The sequence below is a fragment of the Ooceraea biroi genome, chromosome 3, assembly GCF_003672135.1.
Source record: "Ooceraea biroi isolate clonal line C1 chromosome 3, Obir_v5.4, whole genome shotgun sequence".
Lineage (NCBI taxonomy): Eukaryota > Metazoa > Arthropoda > Insecta > Hymenoptera > Formicidae > Ooceraea > Ooceraea biroi.
In genome coordinates this window covers 6,434,747-6,460,563 of record NC_039508.1, presented here as the reverse complement: position 1 = coordinate 6,460,563, position 25,817 = coordinate 6,434,747, and the positions used below count along the sequence as shown (strand labels likewise).

General features: G+C 42.3%; 1 protein-coding gene across 1 annotated transcript; it reads right to left on the bottom strand.

Moving 5' to 3' along the window:
- Positions 1 to 6,569: 6,569 nt before the first annotated feature.
- Positions 6,570 to 10,884, bottom strand: LOC105275422 (glycine-rich cell wall structural protein 1). Its single transcript, XM_011332237.2, has 4 exons — positions 10,873 to 10,884; positions 8,094 to 8,382; positions 7,671 to 8,015; positions 6,570 to 7,563 (listed from the first exon to the last, which is right to left on the bottom strand). The coding sequence occupies exons 1-4, from the start codon at positions 10,882 to 10,884 to the stop codon at positions 7,394 to 7,396; spliced, it is 816 nt and encodes a 271-aa protein (XP_011330539.1). The 3' UTR covers positions 6,570 to 7,393.
- Positions 10,885 to 25,817: the final 14,933 nt, after the last annotated feature.

Here is a 25,817-nt window from a genome sequence, read left to right as displayed (position 1 = left end):
AATGAAGATTCTCTCCGCCGCAAAGTTCACCGTCTACCGATTTCTATCTCTATATGGAAGGTAAATGGCGATGAAAGTTAGTTTTCAGAAGATATCGGGTATCATACATCAATTTTAGTAAACAGATTGCTTCAAGCTTCCGCCTCGTTCTACGGTTCAGGAAAATAATTTTTTAAAAATCGTCGTCTGCATTTGGAAAGAAACATGCAAACAATTTAAAAAACGCATTTTTTCTTAGATTTCTCTAATAATTTCTTTAATAATCAAAAATATATTTATTTTTAATTAATTTAAAAAATATATTAATCAATAATTATTATATGATTATATTACTTAATTAAAAGCACATATTAAAACGATATAATAATAATAACGTGTGTTACATTTATTCTGGTTCCGTAGGATTCGCGTGTTGCATAATTGCAACGGTAAAGAACAAAGATAGGCCTTACATCACATCTTCTGCAACACAAATTAGTCCCAGCCGAGGAAAACGAGTAATTTTCATCAAATGCAAAGTAATAAACTCCTCTGAAGAATCCGCTACTAGGATTTCAGATTCCAATTGCGTGACCACGTAGCAGAATAGGTCAATCGGTCGGTTGAGTCATTCAGGAGAAGGGCAACCGTGCCTTAACCCAAAGATTACCGATTGTAACACAGGGTGCTCTGGAAACTCCTTAATATGCTTTTCGTGATGGATTTAGAATAGAAATACAGTCATGTATGGATTTTAACATAAAGTGTTGCAGCTACTTACTTATAGATAAAGGCAGATACGTCTAATTGTATCTTACTTAATGTAGAAGATTAATCGTCCACACACATATGTCGTCATGCATACATAATCATCCTAAATATTCAGCAATGATATACACGTAATTATGCGGAGTACTACGGACAACGGGCAAGTACATTCGATTACACACGCTCATCTGTAAACCGCCCTCATTATGAGAATGCGTACATATTTATGAGGCCATAGGTCGCGATCTTGCAATCGTTAAGTACAATTCCCGCTCATCGTACATCACGCCTCGTTTCCCCATGTACAGTTTGCGAATAGAATTTTATGCAACGTATAATTTTGGTACGTTTTGCGTGCGTAACGATGAAGAAAGTTTGATCGTTAAACTCAGCGTAGATTGAAGTAGCTTGAAGTTTTTATGAAGTCGCCGCGAGAATGCCTTACCTAAACGTTTCTTTTATAATCTCATGGCAGTTCTTCTCGAGCTCCGTAACCCGACAGAGATTAACTGTTCAACTATTTTTTTATGAATGCGCGTTATCACGTTATCTTACTGGAATAATCGTTTTACAAGCGTTTGCAGCGCGATGGACGCGCGGTCATAAATACGGCGCGGATGGTTTGCAGTATGACGAAGTTCTAGGTTGCAATTTATGCGATGTGCAAGGTGAGTTGGCGCGGGTGTCCGCAGAGCGCGTTGGCTGGGAAAGAACCGCGTTCTCAGGGATTAATGCGCGTTTCAATGCGATACAGAACCGGTGAAGCTGGCCGACATCCCGCGCACATTCGACCTTTAACGAATCCGATGAAAGACGCGATCTCAAATGCTCTGATTCCACGTGAATATCACGTTTATTGGTAACAATTACGAGATACCGTGAGAATTTTTATCATGCACACAGAGAAACATTAAAAAATTTTTTATTCAATTTTACAATGTTTTATTTTACAACGGTAAATGGTTTTTTTTCTCCAAATATATTTTTCAATAGTATTGTTCCATGTGAGATACGTTTGTAATGTTATATAACAAAGTAATAACGCCAAAAGTTAAAGTTTGTCAAACTATTTTATAAATGTATTTTACAATTTTACACACAACAATTTTATAAATGTATTTTACAATGCATTAATTTTTACAGGACAATTGCAGCTATTCTCATATCGTGTCTTCATACCTCTGAATTTAGATCGTCAAGTTAATGATCATGTCAAGATCAAATCTCTTCATCTTGAAGTAATCGACTTGACGCGAGTTTAAAATCGTGCAAAGAGTGTATCTTCAAAGGTCGTACGGGAAGATACACGCTTTGATAAGCTAAACAGACGTTTTGATTGTTAGACTAAGTAAAGAACAGAGAGTGAATGCGCGTAGAAGAAATAGGAAATTCAACCTTTAAGTATGATCTTTTATGCTTTAGTTGTGCCTAAAGCACGTCTGCAAATGTTTCACAAAGTGTTGCGTCGTCGTACGACTTTATCCGCGGCATCACGTTCTGAAAATTCGTACCTACGTGAAGCGATTGAAGGTGGTACGGTTGCCCCGCCGCGATTGAGCGTGATCAATGCTAATGGTGAGACTGACATTTGCAATCATTGTCTGTGGCGCAGTACGAATGCATTGCATCGCGATGTTTATGGGATCATGCAACCTTCTCGGACTCTTTGTGTGAAATCATGGAAACCATAAAATATGACTAAAGCTCAATTTTTTAAAAATCGTTACAGTTTATAATAGTAATTTCGAAAATCTCATAATTTTATTTGAAATAGCCTAGAGTATCTAAAATATCTAGATACTCTAGACTCTCAGAGAACACAATAATTCTTTCAAAATTGCATTACGTTTTTAAAAAAATTGCGATGTCCCACAATTCTATTAATTTCTATTATATTTTGTTAATAATACACATTCGTAAATCATATAAAGTATCATATAAGGTCTTTAAAGAACATGGTAACCTTGACCGTAAAAATGAAGTATGACACTTCATAAATAAATTCTTCTGGGAGACGCGTGCAGTAATCGCACACCCCCGAGAGTGAAAGGACCGCGCCTCTCCGTATCCGGCAGTCTGACAATGAGATAGGCTGCCATCTCTACTAATTATTCTCTGGCGGTCGTTACGAAAGGCATGTTTTCTATGACACAACTTGTGACTTTCTGCAACAATATTGCTCATATTTCCCTTCTTCTCCATGCAAGCGTGTTTCCATGCAAGCGTAGAAAATTATAGTGAGGATGATCTGTGTGGGTTGCGCTGACATCTTATTTCATGACTACCTCAGATCGCTGTTTTGCATACGGATATTCAAATCTTTTCTCTGTTTTATACCTACCTTAATAAAAGCAATATTCTCCGTTTTTTAACAAAATTCGTTATTCGTAATTCGCGATGATATCAGTATTTTTATTTCTCTTGTTGATTTATCTCTTTATATCAGTATCGTTCATTTCTCCATAGTTTTGTTTCTTTGTCGGAATTGTTGAATGATACCATTAATAATTCAGAATTTTACGCTCACAGGCGCTACATCCAAATTGCCGCGAAAAGACAATGATAAATTTTTAAGAAAAATGGTGCTCCGTGAAGCAAGAAAATATTTTGTGCTAAAAGTATGATATGAAAACATAAAAGTATGATTTACACAGCGCGATCTCTTTTCAGAAAACGTCACTATAAATTCATTATTGCAGATTTACCAAAAGCTAAAATAAATAAAAATATAAACAGTTGAAAATTATATTCACAGTTAAAATTTGTTATTAATCTTATTTCTTTTTATCTGTCACAGCAACAAATTAGGCCACTGTTCGTTGGACGGAGTTGCGGAAAATTGAAATTTTCATATATACCATTTAAAATAATCGGCATTTTATTGCTGGATTTTATTCGAATTTTATATCGAATGTATACTTGCGGGACTGAATCCTACTACTTGAGGAAAATATGACTTGTTTCGGATGCCAACCGCGGAAGGATCCGGAACGTGCTATTTCTGTCTCGCGGAAAAGTGGGAAAGAGCGGAGTAGAAGGTCGGGGTAAAAAAGGGACATGGGCGTCCTGACGCATCCGCATTTTATGTTCCCTGCCACATCACCAGTCAGTACTCCCATCGTCGGAGAAGCTTCATTCGATTCCGGGGCTTAGCACGCATCCACGGCTCTTTATTTTATTTGCGCGATCCGCTACAGGGAAACGTAAAAGTGGTCGTCCACCGTGCTCAGCGTATTTGGGAAAGATTTACAACCTTTTTATAGACACTCAACGGAGAATTTGCGGTAAATCCGACAAAGCGCAGTCACTTTGTTTCTTGATATGCAAAGCGCGACAGGATGCTCAATTTGGTTCACAATACTTGTACACGATAAAAAGCGGAGATCCTCTTACGTGCAAGAACAATCGTTATTCGATTACCCGTTTCGCAATTATTATATTCGCTTTGCAAGAAGAATTGCGTTCTGTGCTTAAACGAGAATTATTCGCTTCCAGTAGAGATAGCTGGTACGGTTCGATTCCTTTGTGATTAACTCCGAGTTAATTAGCATTGTTAGCGCCCGTTTATATCAAAGTAAATTTCCACTACTGTTCAGTAGCAATTTTTTGGATTAAATCAGTTTATATTAATCTGTAATTATATTTAACTGTGTACAATTTTATAATTCAACGAACGAATATGTTTCTTTCTTTCTCGTGTAAAACGATAATAATAGCGAAGAATATAAAAAACTAATCTATTAAAAATTAGCTTATTTGAAAAACATAAAAAAAGTACCATTAGTATGACAGATAAAATTTTCTATAAAAGCTTTGATATCACGAAATTGGCCAACTACGAATAAAATATAATTAAATAATATTAAATTCGATTCTGACATTAATATACCTATATACATTTAAAAAAGAGGAACAGTACACAAATAAAACTAAATTCAAATGTAGATTAAAACTGAAAAAATATTTTAATTTAATTTAATTTAATTTAATTTAACAGTATATAAAAAAAGCCGATACTTGTTTCTGCTGCTATCATTTATTAAGAGCAGAAATTAAATTTCATGATAAAAATCTGAGATGATTTATATTTACTTTTATCTGACATCTGCAAAACAAATTTCTTTATTAAAGCAGCTTAACGCAACAGGCGGTCCATTTGCAGTTTAATGTTTCATTAAAGGAAGGTTCCTGATCCTTTCATTGTTCCTACTTTACCGAGTCAGGTTCACTTAAAGTGAACGTAACAAGTAACTTTAATGATGAATATATCAAACGCATCTTGCTTTTAATAGTGTATTGGATAGTAATGCCTAAAGACTTATATGTCATTTGTATCACTTATCAGAATAAAAAGTTTATTAATGCAAGATAAATTGACTAAAAACATATATACTGGATTTTATTATTATAATAAAATATTATTTTTTTGTTTAAATATGTATTAAATTACTTATATTTCAAAGAGGCACTTTAACAAATAAATTTGCAAGTTATAAATCAAAACAACTAAAGTCTGTAACATAATAGAGTAAAATCATTATTAGCTATTTTTCTTATTATATCCGATAACGATGGGTACCATTAATTATGATCTTTATCTTACTCACTTTACACAGATAAATCTTAATGTGATATTTCATATGAAGTATATAATGCCACAGTAATCTAAAAAAATAAAACTTAATTTACTAATATATAAATAAGTAACAACATCAATAATTACAGCAATTAGTGATTACAATAATCAGGAATCGTAATTATAAGACTTTTACATTATATTTTAGCGCAAAATAACAACATGCAACATTAATTTAAAAAATTATTATTATTTGAATTTTTTCATTAATTGTAATTCAGTTATAAAATATATATACAGATTTTTGTTTTTACTAAATAACAATTCGATACTTACAATTAGAATGTAGTAAAATTTTATTACCTTTCACAAAAGTTAGAGTTTGTCCTTTTATAATATATCATTTACGAAGAGTGCACATTAACTACAGAAATAGGTAGACATGGTATGCATATTTAAGACTATTGATGAATATTATTAACATTTACAATATGAAATATACTAATTATTAATTTTGAATTTCTTTTTGCAGAAACTAAAGTTATTATTGATGCCTAAGGATTCTTAAAATAACTGCTTCTAGATATAAAAAATCACGGAATTATTTGCAAGTATTATTAAAACTTATTAAAAACTAAAATTATTTTTTAAACTAGAATCCGAACTTAAATTTGAGTTAAGATTCGAGAGAGAAAGAGAGTTTTTATTCTAATTAAAATTGATTTTAAATAAATAAAATTATTACTTTGAGAATTGAAAGCAAGCGAACTGGAATGACAGAAAGAGAGAGCGAGAGAGACAGAGGGAGGTATATGATCAGATAGAAAGTGCATGGCAAAGAATGCACTCGAGAAGAAACAAAAAAAATGAGTTTTAAATACTGATGCTTTATTTTATATAAAGTATTGTATAAATGTATAAACGCTATAAATATGTGGTATCTATCTATGGTGGTGGTGGGGTGCTAGTCGTGATCGCAAAGAAAGGGTATGACGAGGGCGGGCGGGGTCGGGGGCCGGCGGCGGCGCGCCATCTATTTACATTGATTCACTCACGAGAAAGGCTGACCTACCATAATCTACCGGTCTCTCCTTTTCACTAACATATAACACGATTATATAATATATGTGTAATTGTGTGTATATATACGAGTACACATATAGCGATATATAGTGTATGTGTATGTGTGCGCGCGTGTGGCAATGTGTTCATATATATATATATGCGCGGAAGTAATAGATAATAGTATGTATACATATATATATAAGAAGAACATATATGCGCATATGGACGAGTATGTAATAATAATATGTATGCTTGGGGTGCGGCGGTAAGTATAACAACATGCGGGAGGAGACGCGCTTGTGACACGTCCAACCCGTGGAAAAAGAGAGAATAGTATATATGCGTGAAGAGCGGCGGCCTTACGGATGGTGGAAGACGTAAGAGAAGAAGGAATCGCCCGGAGCAACGGTAGGTGTTCAGAAAACAGAACAGATCCGGTTGGTCCGACGACGAAGTGCCAAAGCTCGTCCACTTGCTAGGTCCATGACGGTGGAGCGTGATGCGCGTGTGCACGGGTGGCCTATTTTGATGCACGCGGTTGCGGCTCGGATTGTGCGGTGGATGTACGGTGCCGATGTCCGGCGACGTTCGCCGATTTCCGGGCGGAGGCTCGTCGAGGAGCGGATGTTCGCATCGACCAAGACCGGTTAATCGCGGTCCGACTCGATTTTCCCTTATTGTTGATCTCGATGAACGGAAATTGACTAAATTTGTGGCCCGGTTGTGACGAGCCGTGAACGGGGTGGAAACGATACGGAGCCGCGGGTCACGGACGCTCGGATCTCGGTGTCGTCCCTGACGATCTCATCCGACATGCGTGTGTGTGTGTTCCGAGCGTTTACCGATCATATCACTAGCGCTGAACGCGCACCGATCATGTTCCAAGACTGGACGAAACTTTGGGAAGAAGACGTTGAGCGCGTTTGAGGATCGTTCGAGACCGGTAAGTGACTGTGGTGGGTTTGCCGCCGTCGCCGAGCCGAGATCGCTGGGGTCTTAAAACGTCTACCACTTGCCAATGGCGGGGATGACGGCTCCGTGAGTGCCGAGTCCGGCGTGGATGGCGCCAGATGGTCCGTTGATCACAGCAACTCCGGCATCACCACCACCGAGTCCACCATTGATTCCACCGCCACCACCGATGACAGCGATTCCAGCGCCACCGAGTCCAAGACCTTTTGAAGAAAGATATTATTAGTATGTATGACTCGAATATATTTGACTTATGTATCAGCTATAGGATGTGTGTATAATTTGTTTAACCAATTCGGAAATTTACTACCTCCAAGACCAGCACCGGGCGCAGCGTTAGCAGCAGCACCAGAGGTACCATCATCACCGTTGATGCCACCAGCTCCGGCAAAGAAGGCAACACCTCCGTAGCTGGGTCCAACCAGGTTAGCGGTAGCCTGGGAAGGTCCAACAAGGGTGGCGGTTCCCTGAGACGGTCCAACAAGGGTGGATGGGCCAGCAGCGGGTCCAACAAGGCTAGCGGGTCCAGTACGAGGTCCACCAACGGACTTGGCGCCCTCCTGGGGTCCTACGAGATCAGATGGTCCGGTCTGGGGTCCAACGTTGGCCTTGGGTCCCTCAGCGGGTCCGATGTCAGACCTGCCACCAAGGACTCCTGCAGCAAGAGCGAGCGATCATTGAGTATGAGTATGTACCAGCGAGCAAGAGTTCAATCTCAGAGATGGCTACGCACCACCAGAGACGATCTGCTGAACACCAGCAGAGCCAGCCGCCGCCGCCGCACCAGCAGCATAGCTGGCACCAAGACCACCAGATCCCAAGCTGGAGGCACCTCCCTGGAGGGAGGCGGCGGTTCCAGCACCAGCGGCAAGACCACCGCTCAGACCGTGTCCAGATCTGATTCCACTTCCGGTGATGGCAAGACCGTGGCCATAGCCACCATAGCCACCACCATAGCCACCACCATATCCACCGGCGATACCGGCGCGAGCCGTCGCCACCGCTAAGCAGGCGAACACAATCTGAAAGAGAGACCCGAACAGTCAGCCATATCGGATAATCGGCGAACGGTCCCGCGGCACGACGGTAATCCGGTGCAAGACAACGAGTTATACGAACTCGTGGCTTGGTTTACGGAAGCGTCGCCACGTCGTAAGAGGCGGTCTCTCTATCATCGTTACGGATCTAGATTTCCATTGGCTCGACGCCGATTACGGGCCCCGGGACTACTACGGGGTCTGCGAGCCACATAACCACGGCTTTCACTTTCGATTTCCGCGAACGTCGACCTGCAATCGCGGACTCCAAAACGACGGAAACAACGGCGGTACAGGTTTCTAGATACTGGGGATGATCTCGAAATTTCATCGCAACTATTGGCTTCGCGTGTCCGTAGCGCGATTATGCGATGAAAGCGCGATGAGAAAGCGAAGTCGACGGAGGAATCCACGAGATGAGGTATCCGTAACTATTCCCCGTAACGTTTCGTAATCAACTTGATAGCGCCACGTCCCCTCTAACCCCTTCCCTTTCATTCGCGTCGATTATCCTGGTCACCACGCCTAATGACCGTATTAGGGAAAGAAAACCCGCTAATAGGCCGCGGCGAACGCGCAACGCGTATCGTCGAACCGCAGAAAAAGTGGTCGCGATTGCATAAAATCCGCGCGCGAACGAGTTAACGCGTACCGCCGAGCGTTGCAACGCGGGATATTGCACGAGATTCATAATTAATCGGTAACTGTTGCGCGAGTCCGCGCGAGTTTCTGAGGCCGGATTCGGTTCGACACGGTGAGATCGATTTTTCAATATTAATTAGGAAACCCAGCAATGTCGCGATTTTTTTCGAGAATTCCAAGACGTTTCCCAAGAGGCACGAGATTTAGATACGCATCGAACTGATCGGCGAGTTACGTCACATCTCGCAAGATACTGTTTAAAGCCGTGTAACGCTTGCGACTCGTAATGCAGGAAGTGGCGTTTAGAAAGAGGAAGTGTGCTTCAGCGTGCGGACGTAGACCCGCGCCGTGCACCGCAATCGGTTGATTAGATATATCGGCGCCGCATGCGTACCCGATATTTCGCGATCGCGTGCAAGCGGTTATTAGATCGGCGCGTGTGTCATGCCCGGTTTGAGACCGTTGCAAACTTAAATGGCACCGCGGCCTGGAATTATGCATATCTAACAACTTGGCGAAACTTTCACATCCACGGAATGAACGGACGAACGAACGAATGAACGATCGAAGCAGCTATCTCGCTCGTGTGACGTGGCCGACCGAGCGTTCCCGCGACCTCGCGATCGGAAAAGGATCGATCGGTGCCGATTTCAAAATCGCTCGTGCGATCGTGCGCAGGGTGCTCGCTCGCTATTTCCGTCGACCACGCGACATTTCCGAGGACGTTGCGACGTGCACGCGCTGTCGCAACAACGGAGACATCGTTATCGAGAATATTATCGAGTATTATCATAATTTTTAACACCGGAAGGTCGCGAATAAATGCGAAATCAATCGTCCAATCAATCCATGTTTCGAGCAAGGCGAAACATGATTGTCCAGCGGGCAATTTCGCGAGCGTAAAAACGACGGAGAACTACGTAATGAGAGAAAAAGTGAGAGAAAGAGAGAAAGTGCGTGCAGTCGATCGTGCTCGCGAGGGATCTGTGAATGATGATACCGTCGAGAATAGAACCGGTCGCGAGTTAGTCCGCTCACTCAATAACGATGATGATACTGCTGCAACCGGTTTCTGCCGAGAGCGATGCGGTAAGATTTCTTTGCTTTATGAATGAAAGTCGTCGGTTCGTCTGTTTGTGCGTCTGTCTGTTTGTCTGTGGCCATCGGGGGAAAAACGTTGGCGAGAATATCCCAACCGTGACATTGAATCATCGTCGCGGTTGTGTCGCGGCGAGAAGCGAGGAAATGCAACGGTACAATCGAGCCGCTAATAGACACGTGTTATCGTCATAAACGAAAGCTTTCGAGCTTGCGAATTTTGTGCATTTAAACGTTTCTCGTTTACTCTCTGCTCCTACGAATATCTTTAAATACTATTCCGCATTAATTCTATTTCTTGTTTGGTTTCAGTCAAGAAGCGTCAGAACGTTTGCGAGATAAAATTTCGCGCAGCGGCTACAAGAAGGGTGGAACATTTACGAGTAATATTGTTAAAGATAATATCATTAAGGACTCGAAGAAGTATTAAAATCGTTTATAAGGTGCTTTGAGATTAACACAACTATCGCGGCGAATAAAAGCAGGTATCCGTACTCAAGAGATTACGCGACGGCAATAATATCAGACACGTGTGAATTTGGAATAAACGAGTGTTCCGCTAATACTCTGAGCAACAGAGAGAATCACGAGCAAGGATCTGTATTTGCAAGCAACGAGATCTAATAAAGTCCGAGTACATAGGGCGCGACAGCAAAGCCGAAAGGTACCGGAGGGACGGCACGGAGTTAAACACCGTTCGCGGACACCTCACCAACCCCGTTATGGAATACTCACAAAGGCCTTCATGTTTGGTGTGTGTATTGGGCTGGTAGTCCGGTGAATGACTGACTTGGGCCGGGCCGGCGGGCCTTATATACGCCTAACTCTACTCTGGACACGCTCCACAATCACCATCCTTTCGAAAGCAAGCAAGGCGCTCCACCACCCTCCCCCCAGAAAAACCATAATCCGCGCGGCCGTCGCCGTAGTCCGCGGTAGCAGCGAGGTCCCACCGCCCGATCACGGGGGCACAGGGGGGTCCCCCCCTGCAACGGCAACAGAGGTAGACAGAGGTTTGCCGTGTTGTGGGTTGCATTCGTGGTGGCTAATGTCCACGTCTAACACGGCTGCGGCTCCTACTCCTCCGGCCCCACCAGCGACGTGTGGCCTACACGCTCGACTTCCACGCGACGGGCCACACCAAGTGCAACCGAGCACCACCCGGGTTACCTGGTCACCTACGATATATCTAACTCTCTTTCTTGCAGGCGTGGTGCACGAGCGGTGCACAGCAAACGGTGCCCCAACAACGCGAGCGCGTAGTCTTGCCAGTTACGGTAGACGGCGCAGGTGCAGCGCAAAGAGCAGCGGCGGCAGTGTGGATGATCATTGCTTCGATTAATGGGCCGACTCTTTAATGATGACAACTTTGTCATCCCCCTGCAACCGCGGGATGAGTTGAGAATAGAACTTTAGGTGCGTGCAAGTTCCCGTTGGTGAAGTCTGAGAAAGCTTCGTGATGGTCCATAGCGTTTGAGAGAATTAATCAGCAAAACATATTGCTCCATGTATCGTAATTGCGATGAAGAAATATGTTCCGAAGAGTACGATTCAAGATGGTTCGATGGATCAAGAGATCTCTGTGATTCTCTTCTTGCAATAAGATAATTGATTATATTCTATGCATATTGGTATATTCTCGTTAACAGGACGACGGCCGCTGGGCAATGCACTTTGAACTTTAAGGAGTTATTATTTTGTCGCGACTTCTTTAATGCTGAGAAAACGTGAGGAGGTGATTTGATAGAAAGTCACGATTGGCGAAAACGACGTCTTGACCCCTCGGGGTCACGAGCGGATCCTCGGTTGATCAGATACGTCGTATCTTGCAATGCGCTTATTTCAACAGTATATGTGTATAGAAGAGAAAATTTCAATTCTTTATATTTATTTAAAGGTTTTTGTAAATTTATAATGTTTGAATATAACCAAGAGAATTTACTATTCATGAATTCATGAAAATTATGATTTGTGCTTGGATAACTCCGAGGTTCACATTCGGCCACGGGCGATTATCGAGGGAAATGCTTGTCCCGTCCTGAAAAAAGGGAGAAAGATCCAAGAATGGTGAAGCACGGTCCTGATTATGGCCCGCTCGTTACGTTAGAAACGAGGCTCTCGCATCGAAAAGGAGTTTCACGTTTGGCGCTGAAATGCTGAAACGTTCTAAAGAGTTGGAATTACGGGTCGTTGAATGGCCTTAAGAGACCTGAATTCTTTTCTAAATAGATTGCCTGCCGCCGCCGCCGCCGCCGTCGCTCGTTACTTATTACTTCAACCTACTAATTCCAGCTGCTATGGTGAATTATACTGGAAGCTGGATACAAGATCGAAAGATGGCCTGAAGGGTTGTCTGTCATCGTGAACAATTTGTATTATAATCGGCGTTTGCCTAAAGTGATGTTTGATGATCCCACAATTTCGATTATTTCGGAATTGCCTTGCAACAATTATCTCGAAAAGTGTGCAAAACTAATTTTAAATGTCTATTTTAATGGATTTTAATCATCATTACAGTACACATAAAAATATCTCTGATTGCGGCAAAGTACATATATAATCGTATTATATATTCTACAAAAGTGTGAAAATGCGCAATCCAAAAGTTAGATAACTATAAGAATGCGAAACACGAAATTGCACGTGCAATATGACGTGCATAACGTAAGTACGCTATTCATTGTAACGTAAGCATGTTTACGCTTGAATGTAATTGAGGGGCACGTGTGGTAATACATAAAAATAAGATTTCTTCGAACATTATCGCACATACCGTGTGCGCTTAACATGTGCTTCCTGCATACTTTCCTTTTTTAGCACGAACTTTTCATAGCTCGGAATACACGTAACAGTCGTGATGAGCAGCGAATATTTCACAGGTATTCAAGTGCAACGCGTTGGAATGTAACGCCCCTAATTACAAGCAATTAAGTAATCCCAGGTTTAGCGTGATGCTCCGCTCGTCATGCAAGTTGTGACTTTTCCAGCTTGCGAAGTGAAAGCCATTATATTATTTCACGCCCGCGAAAAATGCCGATTTATCGCGAAAGTCGGCCGCCTGTGTATCTTTTCTCGCTCGGCAGCCCTGACCGGTTTCGAATATATAAATTCGATGCGTAACAACATGCAGTTAGCTCTTTTCGGCCTCACCCTCGAACGAGCTGATTCGCCGAGCAAATTTGCGAATGCAGCTGGTATTAATCGTCTCATTAGTCAATTAATCGGGCAATTATTTAATTACGCGAGAATGCAGCGGAATTCTTGTCACCTCTTTCTTTCACAGGACGACTACGAGCTCTCGATGCTTTCTTCGTAACGATCGAGCAGGAACGGATCCATAATTATCGCGCGATTATTCGCAATCAGCGGACCCTATCGCTTTAGCTCGTAATTCTGTTGATTATTACGATGCAATTATTAATCCATTGTCTCACTCGAATGCGATATTTCTGCGGCTTGACTTGGTAATCATGCCTGATCTAGATTTTTACGCTTTTGCCGTTGGAATCGCGTTAGAACTCAGTTCCGCGCCCATTCTGAATTATTGAGTGTTTTCACGGATTGATAGAGTATCGATTGGCTCGCTCCGATGTGGTCGATATTCAGGAATACGTTTCAGTGATAAAGCGACTTTCCCGGCGATCGGCAGATCCGATATACCCGTGAATCGAATCGGAATGGGGGTGCCACGATTTACTCCATTTGAATGGGAACGCGCGGTATAGAATTACCCCGGTATTGGAATTACTTCATCTCGATAAAATTTATTTATTTAAATAGTTTTCGATTGCCGCAGCGTGCATGAAAGCGTGCGCGCATTCAAAACGAGCGGACAAATCAAGGATCATTTAGCGGCTGTGACTTATCGAGATCGTAGATTGCTGAAACCATAATTATTCGTTATATAATGAACGACTGTGGATATACCGCTTGAAGAAATAAAACTTGCTGCACGTTGCGTTTTAATATCAAACTACTTACTTGAGAAAATGACAGTAACATTGGCGCGATTTGTCTGAAGGCAACGTTGTTCCTTTCTCCACGCGACACTGGATCTTAAAGACAAATCCATAGTAATATTCTTTAATCTTTTTTCTTTGATTCATCTTTTATCTCTTTGTTTCCAATTTTATTTTATCCCGCCATTGTCGCTTTACTGTTTATCTTGAATCAACATTTTCAATCAAACAATAAAGCTTTTACACGTTTAATCCTAAGGAATATAAGTGCGAACTCTATATGCGGGCAAACTTACAACTTTCTTTGCTTTTTGTTATTTTTCTCCTTCATTCGAATACCTTCAGCTGAGTATTTTCCGTAAGATATATATCATTACGACGTACATTATTGTCTTTAAGCGCTGCATGCACGCACGTCCGTATTTATATTATATATTTATTTATTCAAATCGAGAGTTGCAATATCTTGTGCGATGCGTTCGCCCTGCGCAGGCTTACGTATTCCATCTCAATATCCCTGCCAGCTCAATTTTCGTGAAGAATACCTCTCGCCTAGGGTGACGACTCACGTGAGCAGCGCGTTGTGAAGCCTCCGCGGCATCGAATTTGCAAAACGACGCCGCGATCTCGACGCTCGCGTGGCGGCGCGACGCTTTTGCTCCAATTTTTACGTAACACAAGGATGTGAAACTGGAGAAATTTTATTCATGAAACAGTGCGCGCGCAAAATTCATGCCGCGCGAGATCCATGGGAAAATTTCTTCCTATGTAATGTGACGTGATGACGGCCAGCAAGTAACAGATGCAATCGCCGACTGAAAACGAGATTGCCCGTCGATGACGCGCAATGCGGTAACGATTGCACGTGCACGCCAATCCGGATCGCTCGGTTAGTGGACGCTAAGTCGCCGGATCAGTTCGTATCACTGTTGCGTCGGATTTGCGTCTGCGGATGCTGCGGGTTGCAGTTGCACACATCATCAGTCGGATGAGCCTGATTCTCGCATTCGGTTCCTCAATTTCAAGGGGAACGAATAGAATATAGATTTTGCATCCCTTTTCGTAGATGTATCCTTCATCTCAATCCCTACTAGATCCCTAGCTTAAGGGCTCTTCGCGAAGGTGGTCGCCAAAAGTTAACGGTTGCGAACTGTCACGCGCGACAGCAATGTATGAACTGTTGAGTTCACGTTGAGTTGGCTAAATGGATTCAGTGTAAGTCTACCTGATGATTGGCGATTGATTCGTTAATTGAATCGAATTACAAGCTCACGTCGGGGATTAAGATTAACCCAATTTCCACTTTAGGTTTCCAAATTAGATTTAAATTCATGCGCGTTGCACTTCCGGAGCTCGCTGTACGCAACATTAGGCTGATCCATTTGCTCGCCGTGTATACTGTACACGCACGGTTGTACATTTTGCAGCAGTCGCTCCAGTAATGAACTAATTTGTAAAATGCTTTCGCAATGAGAGATGAAATAAGAAGAGAGCCACGTACAACAGTATATATTTTTAATTATGCTATTTACTGCGAATCATTGAGGTCAAGTAAATCTGCGCCGCTTAATGCATCGATAAGCTATTATGATTATATAATTACGACTGAAATTTGTAGGTAGGCAATCAACATATGTTATTTAAATCATCTCACGTAATTGGAAGACAGATTGGAAGACTGTTACGTTGTTTGGCGAAAATAATTACACGATTTATATCCGTTATATCCCAAATCCGCGATATTTTATGAAGCATATTGTTCCCAAAATTCCTATTTCGTAAAACATATCGCTGCCCGAAATACGAGATTGTCAAATTCGATGTTGGATTGTTGTTCCACAATTTTTCGACATTTTATTCGCACCAGATATCGTTTATTTAGTGTTGCAACGCGTGAGAGTGCATTCGAACAATATTACTCGCACAGTTTATGCCAATTTCTGTGTATATAAATGCGTGTAATGGAACAATGTAACGAAACGGTTAACCGCAGTGCAGCTCCAGTGCGCGACGTAGTACACTTTAACGTACTAACTTTAATTGATTTAAGACTTGGTTGAAACTTTGATTGCTTTAATTCTAGCGAGTTTATCCCGGCCGCTTTTCGCGTTTCGTATTTCGTGCTGCAGTAGCGTTTTATTCTGCTTAAGCTACATGTACGTTACATTTAAAGCTATCGTACACACATTCTGAACAAATACCGTGAAGATTAGATATCTCCAATCACTACTAATACTGAAGATCGCGTCCACTCATTTAAAATTTGTATCGTAATATATATTAAAAAGTGCACAATTATACATTTTTCGCGAGCAGCAGAGCTACGAGAGAAGCCACGTCTTTCTTCGATCCGTCTAAGTTCGCTGCGTGTCTTCGATTTAAGGACACCTAAAGTTTAAGTGCTAATTCAATTTCACTTCAACCGACAACGATCGTTCGCACGCTTTGACGTACTGAGAGACGGTGCTCTGTAAGCTGCGTCTAAGTTTTAAGTAGAGACGTTACAGCTCGGCTTTACCGCGCGCTGCATTGTTACACCTCTAGTCACGTATCGTAGATATCATCATCGTCGCCACGTCTTCCTGCAGGCATAAGCCTCTGACGAAGTTGCGAGGTAGCACTCGACGCTGAAAATTAACCCGCAAACCTCGGCGAGCCTCAACGGTAACCCGACGATTTTCAAAAGTGTTACGACGATTTTCAAAGCTGACGTAATGTGCGAAGTAATATGCAAAGTTCTCCATGCCAATCGAAGAAGAGTAACGCACCGCTATTATTGCGATAGGTAAAACAATCGCGCTACGCTTTGTACAATAAATCGCTGCTGCAACGGCGCGTGTTTTGGAAACGGACAGTTTCGGGGGGGAGAAAGGAAAATCCTCGATACGAAAATGCTTTAATCGTGGGAAGTTTCTCACGTCACGGGGAGGGAAACCGAATCGCCGTATCGAAACTCCGTTGATGGAGTCGCCTCGTCACGTGGGAAGGAAAATCGAGAGCACGGAGGACGACGGATCGGCGACGCGCGCCTCCACTCGCTCTCCTCTCCGGCCACAAGACTACGCTGCAGCGGCTGTTAAGCTAGGAAAGTGGTCTTACGCAATAGGTGGAGCGGGATAGTGTGGGCTATCGCCGTTTCAGCACAGAGAACTACCCATCATTTCCGTGTTCGGCCGACCGCTCTCGGTCGTGAACGCGCGGTACGAGCGTGCCGGCTCGCACGCGAATATCGGCCATTAGATAGACAGTGCATTCTGGTAGCTTTCGTTGTGCATTTTTACGACGATCGGAATGTGTCCATTAGTTGCTGCTCCATCGATTCGATCCAGCGTTTCCTCCGACCGCTCTGACGCGCGAATGCCGACACGTCGGAGGATATTGGCGATATCGATCGATTAATTGCTCGCGCCGGAATCACGTTGAGTAGTAGTGGCGTACGCTCTTGTGGATTGGCGCATCTGCCAGCAAGCAAATTGGTTCGATAATTAGAGGTTTCTCACGAGTAAGAAGAATACAGTGCACAAGGACGATGTAATGACGATAGAAGAGAGATGTCCCCGCGTCACAGTGATTACAGTGATTTCAATTTGAGATTGCAACGAAAGTTCCGCATACTTACATACCTGAAAAATTGTGATGTGATTTTAATAAATTTTTTATAACATAATTTCTAGTAATAGATCATTCTATTATCAAACATTATTAAAATAGTGGCAATTATGATATAATTATGCTATTTTATTATTTTTATTATACGAATGTAAACGTAATGTTGACTGCAATAAAACAGTTTGCAAGAAAGTGGTTATGCAGAGGATTATCTCGCAAAATTTTTATAAAACTTAACTTGAAAAAATAAACAGAAATTATAACAATATCTATACGGACCCGTTCCATTCATATTCTTCACATTCAAATAATAAAAGCGAGGAATTAGGAATTTGCATATCGATTATCGTCGTTCATTATATTTGGACAGCATTATTGTCCGTTGAGAGCCATTAATAAGAATTAAGGATGATGCGCGTATTGCAGAGAGCGAAGAGGAGGGGAGAAGAATATTAAGGGGAACCCTGTCACGGTTCTTAAAGATGATAAAAATATACTGATTTCATTACGCCGCAGGATTAAACCGATGAAAAAAGTCACATACGCATATATTCCCCTTCAGCTTTATTCTATTCTCACAACACGCGAAATTGGCACATGAATTCAGGTTTGCAGAGCAGCAAAAAATTGAAACTATGCTTGTTATCATTTTGCTCATTGTTTCATTATCGTTTTCGCGACGAAATAGGGATGCAGGAACTTAGTCGACCTATCAAAGCGTCGATTGAAACGCTATCGTTACACGACCACCTATGTCGTCGACTAAAATGAACCTACATTGAGTGCTTCAGCTAAATTTGCCGACGAGGAGATATCCCATCTCCGAAGCGCCAATAATTAAATTATCCTTTAACGAGCTCTATCGAGATACGAAAGGGATTTCGAAAGAGATGATGAAACGATCTGCCTGCATGATGTTTTTTCTTTCAATCGAATCAGTCGAATCGCGTTTACGATTCACTATTGCAGCAGATCCGTTAAGTTAACTATTCTCTTTCTGCGGTCATCCGGAATGAAATAGCATATGGGTGCAAATTGACCTGGTGGCAGTGACGCTTTGCGAAAGGAGAAAGAGTTAGAAATAGAAATCAACGTAGAAAGTGTAGTTGAAAAGAATGGACATCAGTGTAGCAGCGGCACAAGATCGGTGACCAGGTCGTAATTTCCGTGTTCTACTGGCCGCGCAGTCACCCACATATATGCATATAATTGCATTAGACGTTGGGCTACGGCCGGCTTTGTCGTGGGACTCCTTGTTTCGCTCTCTTCTGGATTAAACGTTTCTCCCAGTGCAACCACCAACGATTTGTACCTGACCCGACAGTCGTTATTCTCTCGGCCCGGTTGTTGTCCGACGTCTTTAGCGTCGAGATTAATGTCGCAGTTAATCTTTTTACACGATCTGCAGGCTTAATTCTCATGCGCTGGTGCAGATAAATGCTGCTAAAAGAAAAGGAAGATGCCTACATTGTCTTTTCAAAGGTTTATATAATTGAAATCATTAATGTAATTGATTATTATAATCGGAAAATATTTTTATCGTGAAAATTGACTGAAGAGAAAAATAAAATCGACTAAAGAGAAAGACAGCAAAGGCCGCACATATAAAATGATATTTTTAATTAAATTTTTATAATGCTAATTTATCAATTTTATAATATTAAGTACCTTGAAAAATAATGAAAAATAATTAAACGGCAGCTGATGATGAAAGAGCTTTGCAATTTCATTCAAGAATAGATATTTTACAATATCGCAATAATAGGTATTAATAACTCACGGTTGCAGCAAAAATTGTTTGTATTTAAAAAATTATTTTATTTATAATTGTCCTTTGAGAATGCATGTCAAGCGAGCGTAACGTACATTGCGATCGATGTTGCGTCACTTTTCCACCATTGAACTCAAAAGAAAAGTTCCTACTATTTGTTCGACGAGAATGGCCTATCATGAAATTTACTGCTGTGCTTACATCAGCCGAGTGTCATTCCGCGTCATGTAACAATGTTATCAATAATAATTTTAAAAATGACAAATTTTTCATTCTTGTATCACAAAGACGGCGTATTATGCAAGACGAGGTTCTTTAATGCAATATGCGGTCAGATCTAACCGAGTTCGTGTTGTGAAATGTAATAATACGAGCAAGTATGCAATACGTACGTGCGTATGCATTACTCATTCGTATATTTTTTGCTTCATCAATATCATTTGAATCGATGATGTAAGCCATCACCATTTTGCATAACGAATTCTAACAATTTTGGCAAAGTTATGCAATAATCTTATGTACCTGAGGCTCAGATTTTATAAAATTGTGATCGACTTTAAATGTTGGTTTCATATTTGAGGTACCCTCTTTGAGGACCCCGTATTTGCGATTTTTTTCAGTTCGAGAAAGTGACCACGTACGAAATTCCTGTGCTGTCCGATTTCTTGATGCCGGGATAGTTCCATTCGAGTATGTAAGAGTCTGAGATCTAAAAGTCTAATCGAACCGGTTCCTCCTGGAATCCGGAAGCGTCCTTGCGGCTATTGAAGCGAGTATCCATTCAGCTGGGACTACGAGAATAACAGGAACGTGACGTTCTTTCCGATCCATCTGCGTTCGCTCGTACGAGGCACTTCCCCAAGATTACTTCATTACTAATTAGTGGAATCAGTAGGCGCACGAATGCGTAGAAGATATTCGGTGGCAATGTTTACAGCCGTATGTGCAGTCGTTTTTAATGGTGCTACGTAATATCCGTTTCGCTCTGAACAATATGATAGCTTGCTTCTCTGTGTGCAAGCAACACACACATGTAACTTTTATGTAACAAGAAAGGATATTAAACCAAAGTGTACTATGTCAAAGAGCTGCACAAAATATTACAAATTATTATATATATTAACGTAAAACATTCTGGCAAGCTCGAGAAATCGTTAGCTTTTATTTAAAATTATTTTGTAACAATTGACACAAAGTCAGTTACGAATTCACATGATACGCTCGTTGTTTAATAAGAAAAACGAAAGCTACACACATACATACATCTTTTAATATAAATTCCGATTTCACTCCGAACGGTAGTGTGTCATTAATGTGCAGCATAAAGACGTCAGAAACAGGGAAGATGAACGATCAGAGAGCGCTTTTACCATGCGATCGTTGCGAGCTGGCGGTTGCGGCGTCGACACGCGATCGTAAAGTGTAAGTGTGATTCAGTGGCTAATTACCAACTCATAGTCACGTCGTAGGAACGAGAACGTTCTGGCATGCCAGCGGGAAGGAGGCTTTCGGAGCGCGTGCTTTCATTACTTTCATTACTTAATCGTTTAGGAAATTCGCCGTTCTGACCGTTTCATCGCGACTCGCTCGGGCTCGCCGGCCTGATTAATCTCGAGGAAACGAGAAATCCATCGCTGCTGGCGCCGTGTAATCTCGCTGACATGACAAGCGTGCGTTGCGGGTGTGAGATAAAATTGGAGCGGGTATAATCGCCCTGTTCCACCTGTATCACTCGGGTCAATCAGCAGCTGATAGTCACGCGTTAACCAGTCACCTTTGATGAGCATGCATTTAACCAAAACGTGTAAAGGAATGTACCTTGTATAATCATCCCATTAATGTAATTATTGATAGAAACTTACAGCGACATAACGCGATTATTGATCCTTTTAGATTTCCTGAAAGGAAATTTTTATGATTTTAATATGGTCTCCTGGCACCAGGCATGATGCTGGAATGAAAAATCACTAAAAAGTGTTTCGATTACGCGTTCTTGCCCAACGTGCATGATTTTCTAGTAATGACGCGATCTTCCGAATTATCCAACTGCGCTGCTTATAATGAATGCGTAACGTAGCGAGGCAAACGCGATCGGAAGTCTGCGATCTCCATTTGCGGACAATACTCCGGCATTCTCAACTCTAATCGCGCTCAATGCTAACGTGGGATCGGAACCAGACGGGCGGCTGGTTCAACACCGAATGTGCGGTATTGCGGTTCGTTGTTGCAGCTGACTATAACGTGGCGGCGTGGGTTAATGTTCACCCGATGCCTGTTCAATCATCAGCGGACATTAACGGAACTCTTCATCAGCGATGCTTCCTTCCGCAGCGCGTACATTCGGGCGCGATTACGGAGCACATTTGTGCCCCATTTCTGAAAGCGATATATCGGAGATATGCCTCGCACGTGCCTCACATCTGTATCTCCCAATTTCTTTGATCGGGAGAAAGAAGAATCACGGTTATCGCGGATCGTGACTTATAATCAGCGTACGGGATCGACGCACATGCGGCTCTCATGGGTACGAAATTACGTTACACACGTCCGGGATTATGCGCGTAAATAGAAGTGCCAAGTCTCGCCGAGAGACTTTCTCGCGGATAAAGCTCGTTATACAATTCCGGTTTCCACCCGAGCGGCTGAAGCATGGAGAACGAAGCGATCGGTTTGAAACGCCCTCCCCTTCGGCTCGTTAAAGCGCGAAATAAATTCTTCGAGCATTCAAGAACGGTACATGTACATTACGATCACGATATGTCGGGAATATCGGTTGTCTTCGTTAATTTTCCATTTATGACTGTGTTCCGGCTGACATCGACATGCTCCGCGACATAGCAGTTACGGAGTTGAATAATGACTACTTCTGTGCGTCCCTGATTGTGTACAGCTTCCACTTTTTCAAAAATTTCTTCATTAAAAGCGACTACAATGTAAATGCGCGCAATGCTCACGCTGTGTCATAAATCACGCAAATTGCGCAAATCTTGCATGATATACTGTTGCTTACGTGCATAATTCGGCAATATCACGTAAAAATTTTCCTGATTGTTATAAATTATTTCCCCTTATAATATCAAGTGCCAAGTCTCACACGCTTCGTTACATTCAAACGATTCCATTCGCGCTTGCAATGTTTTCCACAAAAAGCATTAAAGAGGGAAACGATGTGAAATATTGTACGTCGAAATCTTTCATCTTCGAGATCCCGTGCGATTCAAGTGCAATTCTCACAACACACAGCCCTCGGATTTTTCTCGCCTTTAATCCGCTCGCCGCGCGTTTTTTTTATTTTAACAAATCAGTTAACCGGTGTCGGCACCGCTCAACGCTCGCGCGGATACGCTACAATTCTCTCACATACCTGCTCGCATATTAATGACTCCGGCGGGGCAACTTGGTTCGCGAGCAGGCGAGCGTAAACGTTGAATAATAACTGCATTCCGCACCGGCCGGTGCGCATTGGCCAGGTCGGTTGGTCGTCGTCTACGTGCTGGTAGGCGCACGCTGCACGTACGTGCACGCGTGACAGCCGCACGTAGCGTTGCGTGCGGACGGCGGTGTATATATTACCGCGCCGGATAGCCGAGGAGGGTCTATTGGTCGTGTGGACCGCAACGAGGGAGAAACGACGGATACGCGTTTCGCTCATCATTTCCGGCCTATACGCGCAATTCTCACCCTCTCGCTTGCCGATTCAGGCGCACGTGTCAGGATACGCGAGGAGCATCCCAGCCCCCAGGGTGCTTCTCCTTTCGTCGGTGGATTCCTTCGTTCGGAGCTGGTCCTTGCTGCTTTGGTATTGTCAATGGTAGTTACAATTTAAGGAATCGTGGAAACGATGTTCCTTGAGTTAATTATCCGTGCGGTTCTCTTTGTGTTATAAATTTCGAGACTGTCACAAATGGTTGTATTGTTCTTTTAAAGGCTGACGGTCCAACGTCAAGGCAATAGTCGGTGGCCTTTCTCCAATAGATGATCTTGGTCTTGGCGCAATTTCTTCGTGATTGACGTATCGGATGGCGTGAGGGTGCACTCTTTCTAAAAGTTTGATGTCGATAATTTTCTTGTTGCTCTTGGCCCTCTCTCTCTCTCTCTCTCTCTCTCTCCGCACGTCATGGGAACTGCTTTATAGAGCTACTTTCTCTTTGCTAGGCGGGCGAAGCGTCACCGATATCGGAGCGCCGGGGTTAACAGCCCGAGCCTCATCCCTCGGACGTCTCGAGACATTTTTATCCGCCTAGTGTCAGAGATAAGGTCAGGCGGAAGCCATTTCCCAAGACGACACGGTGAAACACAGTGGAAACTGATAAATTTCGAGAGCACTCGGTGCACTGGCGGATGCTCTTGATCAGTGTAAAAATTACTTTACGACGTGAATAATTTATCGCATCCCGATCTTCACGTCTCACGTGTCCAACGATCAGCCATGAATCAATATAACCCGCAAAAAATTCCACGATGAAAATAATCGTCTCTGAATCGCAGATTCTCGCATCGGGATTTCAGTTCAGCTAATTCACATTGAAAAGATCGCATTTTTTTCCATGCAAATGTGTGTGTAAAAGAAGTTTCCTTTTTTTCCACACAGAAGGTCGGGAGAAAGAGAGGGAATGAAGTGGAGCACTCTTTTATAGTGAGCATTGCGTAATGTTCGGGAAAAGAATGGACTTTTCCTGATAGCGTTGTAAAGTGAAGTAATAGGAATTCCAGCGCGTGTACCTACGCATATTACTATTTGTAGATCGAGAGCCGCGGGCGTACCGTGTACCGAGAATCGCGTCCACTCTCGCCTGCCGTTTACGATCGCTTAAGATTCCACGTTCATATCTGATTTTCTCCGTAGCACCGCGTAAGGAAACGGTCGCGGCCGGTAGCCCGACTAATTTCGCAGTTTTACGGGCCGGGACGACCGTTACTGCATCATTAAAACCGCCTTCCCTATGAGTCTCTAGCATCCGGAGCTAGATAATGCACATTTCGGATGATGTGTTACGTCAGTTATCCGCTCCGCAATTTCACTGACTCACGCTCGCGCTCGCCGGCCTTACCGCACGTTAAAAAGCCGTACCGTAAGCGCGACGTCACACTTGCACAATTGGAACACGACGAATGGAACGGCGAGGTTCTCTCTCGGATTAACAATGAGCTCGCTTATTTTAATTCGTGAGAAATAAAGAAAGCATCGTACGAGATTTCTTGAATTTTATTTTTAAATGTTCGGATAGTTACGAGAAATGACAAGTGACAATGATAAATGACAAATGATATTTTATATTATCGTATTAGTATTAGAACGAAAGGATTTGTTTGAGACGTAAATATTGTAAATCATTTAAAGTTTCATAAACATTTTAACAGAATAGCATGCTGCTTTTATACAGATGCGTTAGCGTTGAGGCATAATCTCGTTTCGAGAGGAAATACGCGTGACACGTGAGTTGACAGGACTCTATTAGTTCCATCCGTGACATCGAGAAGCTGAAAAGAGGCTGGATTCAGCTGGCAGACAGTGCAGAAGCACGCGAAACCTGAATTCCTCGCCTCGTGTAATAGCTATTCTGACTACAGTCCTAACGATTACGAGCTATAAAATTGTAGGTAAAAACACCGCTGCTTCGTGCGCAAGTAGGAGATACGTTTGAGGAACGTTCTGCTCGCCTTTACCTGCTTGTTTTGCTGACATAACCACGCGACGCTTTAAAGTACCGCAAAACTTTCCCGGCATGCAGAAACTTTTGACGCGGTGGGTTCGAATTGTCGTCAATTTGTGAAAACTGCGACTACAGGAATAATTCGTTGCCTTATTACAGTCCTACATTCTGCGTCCTCCAAGCGCGCGGAAGTTCCCGAATCGAAAATTACGTAATTGAAGCACGAGTTCCTCGCGTACTTTTAATTTAATATGTTTTACATGTTAAAATTCCGCGCAAAATGACCGCGATAAAACTCGAAATCTCTCCTAGCTATTGCTTAAATAACGTTACGATCATTTATGAAAAAACTATCAAAGATATTTAATGATCGCGATTAATCAATACGAGCTTCCGTCTCTCAAAGAATACATAAAGTACTTATGATATCGCGCGCAAATTCGTGTTTCTCTTTTTCTTTTTCTTATCGTGATAATGGTCGTGATAATGCACGTTAGCATACGATAATGCATGTATTTGCGGGAGAGCGTCAGTTATTCCCAAGTGCAGCATCCTTCATTTCCCTTTAGCTCCGTTGACAAAATCCCGGTGCTTCCAGCGCGAGACAATCCTTTACGTCTTAATGGCCCATAAAGATTGCCGGAAATTGTCCATTCCGTTGTTTCACCGATATATTCTTCGTTGAAA

What these genes read in the sequence shown, in the direction of transcription:
- LOC105275422 (XM_011332237.2), bottom strand. An exon ending in TCAGCAGATCGTCTCTGGTG is followed by an intron (nt 8,016 to 8,093) that starts GTGCGTAGCCAT and finishes CTCTTGCTGCAG; the next exon opens with GAGTCCTTGGTGGCAGGTCT. An exon ending in GCCCGGTGCTGGTCTTGGAG is followed by an intron (nt 7,564 to 7,670) that starts GTAGTAAATTTC and finishes TTTCTTCAAAAG; the next exon opens with GTCTTGGACTCGGTGGCGCT.